The 11087-nt window shown below is 63.9% G+C and overlaps 2 protein-coding genes across 2 annotated transcripts; both read right to left on the reverse strand.

The window, feature by feature from the left end:
• Positions 1 to 758: 758 nt before the first annotated feature.
• TMEM119 (transmembrane protein 119) lies at positions 759 to 3491 on the reverse strand. The gene is made up of 2 exons (XM_061374698.1): positions 3359 to 3491; positions 759 to 1796 (listed from the first exon to the last, which is right to left on the reverse strand). The coding sequence occupies exons 1-2, from the start codon at positions 3489 to 3491 to the stop codon at positions 1060 to 1062; spliced, it is 870 nt and encodes a 289-aa protein (XP_061230682.1). The 3' UTR covers positions 759 to 1059.
• A 4200-nt stretch (positions 3492 to 7691) lies between these two features.
• SELPLG (selectin P ligand) lies at positions 7692 to 10453 on the reverse strand. Its single transcript, XM_061374772.1, has 2 exons — positions 9967 to 10453; positions 7692 to 9231 (listed from the first exon to the last, which is right to left on the reverse strand). Exons 1-2 carry the CDS (start codon positions 10202 to 10204, stop codon positions 8075 to 8077), a joined length of 1395 nt encoding a protein of 464 aa, XP_061230756.1. The 5' UTR covers positions 10205 to 10453; the 3' UTR covers positions 7692 to 8074.
• Positions 10454 to 11087: the final 634 nt, after the last annotated feature.

Consider the following 11087-nt stretch of genomic DNA (forward strand, 5'->3'; position numbering starts at 1 on the left):
TCCACTTTGGGGCAGAATGAGCTCATTGTGCCTGCGAGAGCCCTGTGACAAAACACAGCCTTCCAAAGGGTTTGTTCTGATGCTGGGACATCGGAGCCATCCCAAACTGCCCTGTGGGATACAGGGACACAGGGATGCTTTGGAAGCAGAAGCCCCTCCACCCCACATTGCCCTCCCTGCTGCAGCCCTGTCCCAGTGCCAAGCACCACAGCTCCCCCACCCTTGGCTGTGGGGCAGGAGATAAGAGTTTCCTGGAATCAGCACGTCAGGGTGCAGATACCATGGGTGATAAGAGCTCATCCCTGGCTCCCAGGGCTTCACCTCACAGCACTGGTGGTGCCTTCCAGGCTCTGGGGGGGCACACATGGACCACAACCGGCTGCATCCCAACACCAGCACGATCCAGGGGGAGCCCTGATGGAGCAGAGGCAGGGACTGCGCCTTGGCCGTGCTGCACAAACACACAGGGGAGGAGAATCTGCGTAGGAAATGTCTTTATTATTAGCTGAAGGGGTTAAGGAGGCAAAGATCCAGCTGGGCTCTGGGCTGTCACAGCGCAGGGGCACTGAAATCGAAGGATGGGTCCTTACCACTAAATCCTCTCCCTTTAGGTGGGCAAGGATGGCCAAGGTCGCCACAGCCACCAGCAAAGCCAGCCCATGGTGAGTCCCTGCCCTGATGTGTGGGGATACAGGGGGAGGTGCACAGAACCTGCCCCCCCCCAGCCATGGTCCTGGCACCTCCATCCGGAGGGATCAGCTCAGGATGCTTCTAAGTAGTAAAATAACATTTAGGAGAGAGCTCAAAGGGGGGAACGAGCTGGAGCTGGTGGGGAGGGGGGAAGCCCCATGGGCAGCCGGAGCAATGGGGCTGAGGGGGAAGCACCAGAGACCCCCAGGGATTTGCCAAGGGGTCAGGCAGGGAGCGGGGGCTTCATCGGGGCTTCCTTGAGCCACCACGTACACACAGAGCAGCAAAGCACCACCATGTCCATCATGTATCCACAGGGATCCAACGAGCGGGCGGCTCCTCGGGATCACCAAGGACTGGGTCCCTGCCCTACTTGCCAGCAGGGGCTGTGGGACCATCCTGGGGTGCATCAGGGGCTCCATCCGTTGCATCCTCAACACACGGGGTTTGGGAAGGGGGCTGCTCATCCCTCATCTTCTTGCCTCCTTCCTCTTCCTCGTTATGGGGTGGGCTCTTCTCCCCCTGGCCCCCATTGGCCAGCGATGCCTTCGGGGGGGATTTGAGGCTCTGGGCTGCAGCGAGGATGTCTGCCTGCAGCTGCTGCCCGCAGTCGAGCTGCTCCTCAGCCCCGGGGGCTTTATCAGGCACCTCACTGAAGGCGCGGGGTCCCCCCACCTTGTCCCGCTCATCCACGTACTTCTTCTTGGGGAAGGAGGAGGGGTAGTACGCAGATGCCTTGTGCTTCTGCCGGACGATGACGGCGGCGCAGATGATGAAGAGGAGGACGAAGGCCAGCGAGCCCACCACCACCACCAGCAGCAGGTACTCCTTGAAGAAGGCCACCAGCCCGTCCAGCATGCCGCGCGGCGTGGAGCTGTTGGTCACCGTGGTCCCCACCACGTCCCCCGCTGTCGGGCCGGTCCCCGGTGTCACATAGAGGGTGGGTGGCACAGCCGAGACCTCCTCACCGTCCCCGCTGCCCCCGGCATCGGGCAGCACCGCGATGTGCCGGGGTGCTGCTGAGTGTGCCGGGGCTGCCACCACCACCACCAGCAGCAGCATCAGCCACGCACCCATTGCCATGTCCCTGGTGCTCCTGCAGTGTCCTGCGGGATGCAGAGGGGAGGGCGACACGTTAACACCCCGATGGAGCAGGGCTCATGGAGCACTCATCCCAAGGGACAAGCATCCAAGCCCCAGCTCCGTTGTTCACCCACCCGGATTCCCTTAGGGAAAGCAGCCCTCCATCCCACCCTGCCTCCGAGCAAGGGGCTGCATTTGTTTTGCAACAGAGCACTACAAAAATAGATGGAAAGCAGCTGAGTTGCATTGCTCAAGCCTGGGGGACGCTGCCAACAGCCGGCTTCAGACGGCGGCCGATTACAGAACTCCTGACACATGGAGGTTTCCAGTGGAAACTCTGACACAGGCGGCGCTGCAGAGGGTGCAAGAGGCATTTCCCAACGGCTCATCCCAACACGGACCGTTACAAACGATTCCCAGATTGAGCGTGGCTAAAAATAGGCTGGTGGCAGTTTGATCCCAGTGATGGGATGGGGCTTGGGATCCTCCAGAGCCGTTGCAAAGGGGCAGATCTGGAGCTGGGGTGCAGTGAGCAGAGGGGGTCCCCTGGCCTGAGGGTCAGGGTGCAGGACAGTTCCATCCCCTCACCATGATGAGGCTGGCTCTGCTCTGTGCACATTGTAGGACATGGGATAAGCGTTTCCCATCCCCACACACAGCCCAAAACAGAGCTGGGCTGAGCCCCCAGCTGGTCTCTGCATCCCGTCGGGGTTTGGAAGTGGGGTACAACCATCCCATGGCCACCATGGCATATTCCCGAGGGACAGCAGTGCGTTCCGGCTGTGCCACGCCACGTAATGCCATTGAGCCATTCCCAAAGCTCCCCCCCTGCTCAGCCCCACAACCCGGTTCCCCAGGACAATGTCCCCAGCCTCAGGCCCCCTAAATCCCAACCACCTCCCGTTTCCCCCCAAACCAACCCCACCAGGAAGGATCCCAGCAATGGGAATCAGCTCCCGGGCTCCTTCCTGGCTGCAGGGTCTGGTTTGCATTAAACCAGAGCAGACGAGCGGCAGCAGTGGCAGGAGGAGCCCCCGGACCCCCCCCGGCTCACCACAGGCTCTGGACTCACTGCAGTTACAGCAGCAGCACCAAGGGATTTGAGGGGCCAGGATGAGCCCCTTCATCCTCCCCCATTGCAGAGAGGGGCCCCTCAGCTGCAAGGGGGTCCCGGGAAGGTGAAGGCAGTAACTTGCCATTAGCAAGATGTTAACAGCCACAGAGCGGCTGCCTAAAGCCCAAATCAGTGCCAAGCACAGGGCCTGTTGCACCCCTCCATCCCCATCCCGTCCTCACGCACCCCCAGCCCCACAGCACATCCCTGCGTTCAGTTTGGCCAGGCACAGGCAATTCCCGCTTCCCTCTGCTCCCAAACCACTCAGGAAATCCACACTTCTCCCATCGCCCAGATACAGAACCCCCCGAACCGAGCCTGAGTGCGCACAGCTCCATCCCGCATCCCGCATCCCAGCGCGGGGACCATGCCCAGCCCTCACCCAGCTCCCAAAGCACGGAGCATCCCGCACCCTCCATCGGAGCCACCCCACGGCTCGGGACGGGGCTGGTGCTGCCGGTGGGATCTCACCTCGTCCGCAGGGAGCCGAGAGGACGGGGTCTGTCCCGCTCACCTCGCACCCCTCCGGCTGCCTCCGGGATGGAGCCGCCTCCTTCTCCTCCTCCTCCCCTTCCTGTGCTGCCCGGGCCCAGCTTGTTCTCATTAGGGCTGGTTTGGGGAGGGAATGTGGGAGGCCGGGGAGGGGCAGCGGCCCCCGGCCCCCTCCCAGATGAGACCCAGCTGGGGCTGGGGGGGGGCCTCATGGGCTCTTGCCTTGCGAGTAACGGGGGGAGCCCCAGTGCCCCCCATCATCCCCACGGCACCGCTGGAAGGGGTCACTTTTAGGGTGCAAGTGGGGATGGGGGTCACAGCCATGGGGGGGGGGGTTGCAAAGGTGTTTTTGTCCATGGGGGTGAAGATAAAGCCCCATTCCGTGGCCACATGGCTGAGCCTCTATGGCAGCACATAGACCCAGTGGTGCTGGCACCCCCAAAATGCCGTTGCTCCCAGTGATGCCATGCTATGCCACTCATCACCCCAGCACAGAGCTGGATCCATCCCTGCACCCTCAAACCCTGCCTGGGCACGCAGCACCCGAGGTCTGGAGGGGGGGGGCGCAGTTCAGGCTTGGTGCCTTGCTGTTATCGAAGGCTGTCAGTGTGAAGGGGGGCAAACAGGGCTTGGACACCCCCCCCCCCCTCGATTCCAGACCCTTTCCTAAACATCCCAGCCTGGAAATGCCCCGGAACAACCCCCTCGGGGTGCGGGGGATGTGCAGAAACCCCCCCCATGGGATGGTTCCATGGTCCCCTCTCTGCGCCCCCCACCGTGTCCTCAGGGCTGAAGTTGCTCAAGAGCCTGCAGCCGCGGCGTGACCTCATCCTCCTGCTATTCGCCTCTGTGCGTCCTTGGGGACCGGGGCCGGATCCCCCCCATAGCGCCAGCACCCCGGGACCGCGGGCACGGCGGGGCCGGTCCCCATGGCCGCTGGCACCGGGACCCGGCGCCAAAGGGAATCGCGGCTCCCAGAAATAACGGCTCCCAACCGCCAGGGCTGGAACCTCGCAGGGAAGGGGGGAAGGAGAGCGGCGGCCGAGGAGAGGCGGCGGGAGCGGCGCCAGCGGCAGCCGGATGCTCTCCTGCAGCCCGGATGGGAATGGGGCCGTGATTCCCCTTCTGTGTGTCCAGCGGTGCTGGTGCTGGTGCTGGTGCTGGTGCTGGTGCTGGTGCTGGTGCTGGTGCTGGGCTGAGCCTCCTTGCCCAGGGTCTCTACTCCCCCATGTCCACAGAACCCATCCCACCTTGAACAGGGTCCCCATCCCACGTCATCCACAGTCCCTATCCCTCCATGTCCAGGGTCCTCATCCCACCTCATCCAGGCTTCCCGTCTTTCCTCCTCCAGGATTACTATTCCTTTACTCCCAGAGTTGCCATCCCTCCTTACTCAGGGTCCCTATTCCTCTGTGCCCAGGGTCCTTATTCCTCCGTGTCCAAGGTCCCCATCCCACCTCATCCAGTGTTCCCATCTTCCCATGCCGAGGGTCCCCATCCCTCTTTACCCACGGTTTCCATCCCACCCTGCCCAGGCTCCCCATCCCTCCTCCTCCATGGTCCCCACCGTCCCCATCCCGGCTCCCGGTCCCTGCCAGCGCACCCCGACCATTAACGCTGCCGTTTTAGCCTGCGGCGGGCGGGGGCTCTGCCCGTGGCGCTGGGCAGGGCTCGGCCCCGCTCTGTAATTTGGGGCCGCTGGAACGTGGGTCCCGCAGGGCCCGGCCCCGAAACCTGCAATTTGGGATGTCCCAGCCCTGCTCTGCTTCTAATTTGCTTCGCCGGGATGCGCCGCGCCAGGGGGACACCTACAGGGACTGATCCTGCTCCATGCCCAGCCCCGGGTGCCCAGGGACCCGCTGTGACACGGAGGTGGCAGCCGATGGGACCTGAGGACTGTGCCCAACGGGGCGATGCCCGGCTCCAGGCAGCGGCTCCGGTGCTGGAGGGAAGTTTATCCTGGCTGGGCTCCTGCTCCAGAGCAGCAGGAACGGGGCTGGGTGAGTGCGGAGCAACGCGCACCCATCCTCATCATCGGGATCCAGCAGCCTCATCCTCACCTTGGACCGGGGCTGGATGAGTGCAGAGCAATCCCTTTGACACGCACCCATCCGCATCATCGGGATCCAGCAGCCTCATCCTCACCTTGGAGCAGGGCTGGATGAGTGCAGAGCAATCCCTTTGACACGCACCCATTCGCATCACTGGGATCCAGCAGCCTCATCCTCACCTTGGAGCGGGGCTGGATGAGTGCAGAGCAATCCCTTTGACACGCACCCATCCGCATCATCGGGATCCAGCAGCCTCATCCTCACCTTGGACCGGGGCTGGATGAGTGCATAGCAATCCCTTTGACATGCACCCATCCGCATCATCGGGATCCAGCAGCCTCATCCTCACCTTGGACCGGGGCTGGATGAGTGCAGAGCAATCCCTTTGACACGCACCCATCCGCATCATCGGGATCCAGCAGCCTCATCCTCACCTTGGACCAGGGCTGGATGAGTGCAGAGCAATCCCTTTGACACGCACCCATCCGCATCATCGGGATCCAGCAGCCTCATCCTCACCTTGGACCGGGGCTGGATGAGCCCCTGTGGGGGTGAAGCTGCATGATGGGAGCATCCCTTCACCCCTGCATGACAGTGGTCCCTGTGGGCTCCCATTCCTCAGCCTGCTCTATGTGCATGGAGGTTTAAGCCACATAAACCTTTGTGCCCGTTAGAGGTGATCCATTAACTCCTACAGCAGCTTTTGGCACGGCACTGGCACCCACATGGGGACAGGGGGGTCAGAGCAGGGAGGCATCACAGGGAGCCCATGGTCAGGGTGTCCCATCCGGTACCGGCCGCCAGCTGCGGATCCCCCCACCCGCAATGGCTCACCATAAACATTTACATCTGCAGCAGGGTGCGGGGCCGCTCACCCCCACATGGATCAAATCCCAGGACAACAGGAATGTAAACAGGGAATGGGGCCGGAGGGGGGTGGGATGACCACCACTGAACACGGCTTCAGGGGCAGCTGCGCACCCAGGGCTCAGCTTGGGGACACAGCGGGACCTGGAGAGCATGCAAAGGGTCCTCACTGCTCTGTGTGAGCTGTGAGCATCGAGGGTGGAGGGGAGTGCTGGGGTGGGGATGGGGATGTGGGGATGGGGATGCGGGGATGGGGATGCGGGGATGGGGATGCTGAACCTGGGAGGGCAGGGTGAGGATACTGAGCCTGGCCACAGCGTGGATGGGATGCAGGGTTGGGGATGTAGGGTTGGGGATGCAGGGATGGGGATGCTGAGCCAGAATGGGGATGCAGGGTTGGGGGTGTAGGGTTGGGGATGCAGAGATGGGTATGTTGAGCCAGAATGGGGATGCAGGGATGGGGATGCAGGGATGGGATGCAAGGTTGAGGATGCTGAGCCAGGATGGGGATGCACGGCTGGGGATGCTGAGCCAGGATGGGGATGCAGGGCTGAGGATGCAGAGATGGGGATGCATCCCCTACCAGGATGGGGTAGGGATGGGGACACGGGGACACTGAGCCTGGCAACACAGGGACAGTCCTGGGCGATTCCTCCTCCCTTGGATGGCTCCCCCAGCACCAAGCACAAGGAAAGGATCAGGTTGGTGGCTCAAGGGGTGATCAACACAGCAGGGGGAGGTGGGATCCAAGCCCCACAGCCCCCAGGTACCAGCAAGGCAGAGGGACCCTTGGTGGCCACTTTGGCTTCACTCTCCCCATCCCTCCCAGCCAGAGTCACAGCCAGGCAGGGACAGCCCTGGCCAACACCTCCCTGTGAGGCTGAGAGCCTGTGACCACCGCTTGCTCATGGGGACGAGCAGCGCACGGGGCCACCGATGAGCAGTGACAGCACCGGAGGCGTCCCCTCACCCCGCTGCAGGCGACCGCAGCGCAGGAACACGTTACACCACGACCCCCCCATCCCCACCCCGTCCTCCCCCCATGCATTTCCGCCCTGCACCTCCACCCTTTCCGCTCCCACACGGAGGCACGAGGCCGAGCCCCACACTGGGTCCCCAGGGCCGTGGTCCCCAAGCCCTGGGTCTGGTCCCTGCATGGGGGGGATGTGGGTTTCACTTCTGCTCCCTGGGGCTGCTGCCGGGGAGAAGGATGGAGAAGTGGGATTCCAGCAGGGATGTTGGCAGGATGGGGGCTGTTCCCACCAGGAATAGACCATCAAGTCCAGGTAACGCTTTAATGGGGTCGGCCTCAAGGGCTGGGCTCACCCTGGGGACAGCAGCTCCCCACCACACTGGTCCGTGTTAAAACAAACCCAAGGGGATGGGGATCCATGGCTCCACACATGTGGCAGCACCAGGATGGGTACCACAGTGCAGACACAGCTGAGGATGCTCTGGGATGCAGGACCTGGTCCCGCAGCTGAGGATGCTCTGGGATGCAGGACCCGGTCCCACGGTTCAGGATGCTCTGGGATGCAGGACCCGGTCCCACAGCTGAGGATGCTCTGGGATGCAGGACCCGGTCCCACAGCTGAGGATGCTCTGGGATGCAGGACCCGGTCCCACAGCTGAGGATGCTCTGGGATGCAGGACCCGGTCCTGCAGCTGAGGATGCTCTGGGATGCAGGACCCGGTCCCGCAGCTGAGGATGCTCTGGGATGCAGGACCCGGTCCCGCAGCTGAGGATGCTCTGGGATGCAGGACCCGGTCCCGCAGCTCAGGCGTGCTCGGGCAGGAAGCTGCTCAGAGTCAGGTTGTCACCATCGGCCTCGGGGCCACCATCGAGCAGCATCCTCGGGGGCCGGACCAGGGCGGGCCGGGGGCCGTTGGTGGCTCCGTCGCCGTCGGGCATCAGCGAGGGGATGCAGAGCATCTCGGTGCGGCTGAGCCGGCGCCGCGCCGTGCGCGTCCGGCGCCACAGCAGGGCCCCCAGCACCGCCGTGCACGCCATGAAGGTGGCGGCCACCAGCGCCAGCAGCAGGATGCTCAGCAGGCACTTGCCCATCACCCCGCTGGGGTCCCAGGGCACCGGCTCCGCCGTCCCCCATGGCTGCGAGCCCCGATGGGTGGGTACAGGGCGGGCTCCGGCTCCCTTGTAGCCGGTGGTGGTGGCACCGAGGGCTGGGGGTGTCGCTGAGCGCGGCCCCATGGAGGAGCTGCTGTTTGTGCCGATGGGCACCGTCCCCTCCTCACTGGGTGACACGAGGTGGATGGGGATGGTGGTGATGCCCTGCTTGGGTGCTGCCTGTGTGCCCGGCTCTGCTGGCGGCAGCGTGTTGGGCTCCGGGGTTTCGGTCTCATCCAAGGGATTGGCTGTGGTTGGCACCACCAGTGCCCAGTGCAGGCCGGCGCTGGTGCTGGGTGCTGCTGGTGGTGCAGAGCTCAGCAATGGGTCGGGTTTGGGGTTATCGGTGTCATCCAGGGGATCGGCTGTGGTTGGCACTGCTGGTGCCTGGTGCAGGCTGGCGTTGGTGCTGGGTGCTGCTGGTGGTGGTGCGGAGCTCTGCAATGAGTCAGGCTCAGGGGAATCGGTCTCATCCAAGGGATCAGCCGTGGTTGGCATCACCAGTGCCCGGTGCAGGCTGGCACTGGTGCCGGGTGCTGCTGGTGCTGGTTCAGAGCCCATAAACGGGTTGGGCTCAAGGGAATCGGTCTCGTTGCTGCTGGGCATCGCGGTGGCACCGTGGCCATGTCCTGGTGCGGGGGCACTGAGCTGCTTCCCGACATCGTCCCTCTTCCCACGGGTGAGCAGCGGGGCCTCATCCCGCACCCCCCAGACCCATTGCACACCCTGGTGCTGAGGTGCGGCCCCGCACACCCGCAGGGTGCTCAGCACCAGCAGCACCAACACGGCCCAGCCCGGCGCCATGGGACCTGCGGGGAAGAGATAGGGAGGTGAAACTGGGTCCTGCTCAGCGAGAGGATGCTGAGCAGGATTCAGGTTGGAAATGGCCTCAAGGAGGGATTGCATTGCCCTTCAGCCTCCTCCTCCCCTCCTGGAGAGGGGACCGTGGGTCTGGGGGGGCCGGATGAACCCCAGCCTCCTGCAGGGCTCAGCCCTGGCCCCGTGCTTGGTAAGAAAGCCTTGAGAAGGAAGTGGAGTGTCTGGAAATGGGAAACGAGCCGCGATGGAGGCGCCTGCTGCGGGATGGGGCAGTTGCAGGATGACGCCCGTGCAGAAATGAAACCACGGGGGGGGTCACACAGGTTTTGGGGGGCTCCATTGTCCCCTTCCACCGCCCGGGCCGGTGCTGGGACCCGAGGGTGAGGCCACCATGAACCTGCGCATCTGCACCGGGGTCTGAGGGCAGCAAACCCACCCCAACCCCAAACCCCCCCTTACATCCATCAGTCACCAATACCCCCCCTGACAGCAGCATCCCTGCGGTCCTGCACCAACCGCATCCAAACATGGATCAACGTTCCCCTGGTGTGGAGCATCCCTGTTAGGCTCCCACATCCCAAAACACCCTCCCCCCCCCCAAAACCCCACTGACCATCACTGCACGGAGCACGGCACCCTTGGGACCCACACATACGCTAAGGGGTACCCTGAGCCCCTCTGCACCCGCAGCATCCCCACCCCAGCACCTCCCCATTGGTGCTCACCTCTGCCGGGGGCCGCGGTGGGACCCGGAGCTGTGGCTCCGGTGGGAATCACCAGCACCGGAGCGGGTCCAGCCCCAGGTTGGGCGATGCCGAGAGCCGAGGGGCACCGCGGGCACCTCTGCCTGTGCAGGGAGGGGAAGGGAAGGGAAGGGGAGGCAGCACGGAAGAGCTGCTGTGGTTTCAGAGCCCTGCGTGGGGAGGACGTCACTCGGGAGCGGGGCCACAAGGACCGGGCCATGTGCAGGCTCCAAGGTGCCCTCTGAGCCCCCAAGGGCTGGGCAGGGCGGTGGGGATGGGGGTGCCCCCCAAAAGGGGTGCTTCACCCCTGCCTTGTGTCCCGGTGCCCAGTGGGAGTTCCATGGATGGCTCAGCCCCACTGGTGGCTTTGGTTGAGCCGGGTGTCGAAAGCAGAAGTGATGCAAACCTGGTGCCAAGGGCTGGCAGCCACCAAGGGCATGGTGTGGGCATGGCCATGGTGGGTTCAGGTCGTGGTGCACCAAGGGGTGACAGAGAGGGACCCCAACACTGGGAAACAGCCTCCACATTAAGAGGAGGAGGAGGCTGAGGACCTGGCTCGATGCCTTTGTGCTGGGGTCCTCCTCCAAGCACCAGTGATGCTGAGGAGCTCTCGGGGGGCTGCAGGGACCCGGCTGTGGCTGTGGCAGGGGCACGTTGTGCTGCACCGGGTGGAACAGCCACCCTGACCGCAGGCACCGGGGCTGCGGCTGCAGGAAGGATGCTGCAAGAGCACATCCGCTGCTGCAGGGGCCATAAACAACACAGGGCCCTCGCCTCCCCCAGCACGGCTCACCTGCGGGAAAGCCCCTGGCCAAGGGGATGGAAGGGGATGGAAGACGCATGGGAAATAGGGATCAGGTCTGTGGGAGCGGCTGTGGTAGGGCAGAGGGGTGAGCAGCAGCCCTGGGGTGGGTGCAGGGTGTGCATGGGTAGCCAGGGAGCATCTCACCTACAGCATCCCTGTCCCATCCCTGGGCAGCTGTGAAACACTGCAGCCCCCAGGGTAAGGCTCCAACCTGGATGGGGACTGAGTGATTCCATCCCCAACTGGGGCTGTTGGTGCTGCTGCTGCACTTCCTGTGCCCTTGACGCAGGTTTCAGCT

The sequence above is a fragment of the Neopsephotus bourkii genome, unplaced genomic scaffold (genome assembly GCF_033783945.1).
Source record: "Neopsephotus bourkii isolate Nb327-2 ecotype Australia unplaced genomic scaffold, CSIRO-AGI_Nbou_v1 NB_1652, whole genome shotgun sequence".
NCBI classification, from domain to species: Eukaryota; Metazoa; Chordata; class Aves; order Psittaciformes; family Psittacidae; genus Neopsephotus; species Neopsephotus bourkii.

What these genes read in the sequence shown, in the direction of transcription:
- SELPLG (XM_061374772.1), bottom strand. Translation starts at nt 10,204, where the DNA reads ATGGCCCGGTCCTTGTGGCCCCGCTCCCGAGTGACGTCCTCCCCACGC. An exon ending in CACCGCGGCCCCCGGCAGAG is followed by an intron (nt 9,232 to 9,966) that starts GTGAGCACCAAT and finishes TCTTCCCCGCAG; the next exon opens with GTCCCATGGCGCCGGGCTGG.
- TMEM119 (XM_061374698.1), bottom strand. Translation starts at nt 3,491, where the DNA reads ATGAGAACAAGCTGGGCCCGGGCAGCACAGGAAGGGGAGGAGGAGGAG. An exon ending in CTCGGCTCCCTGCGGACGAG is followed by an intron (nt 1,797 to 3,358) that starts GTGAGATCCCAC and finishes TGCATCCCGCAG; the next exon opens with GACACTGCAGGAGCACCAGG.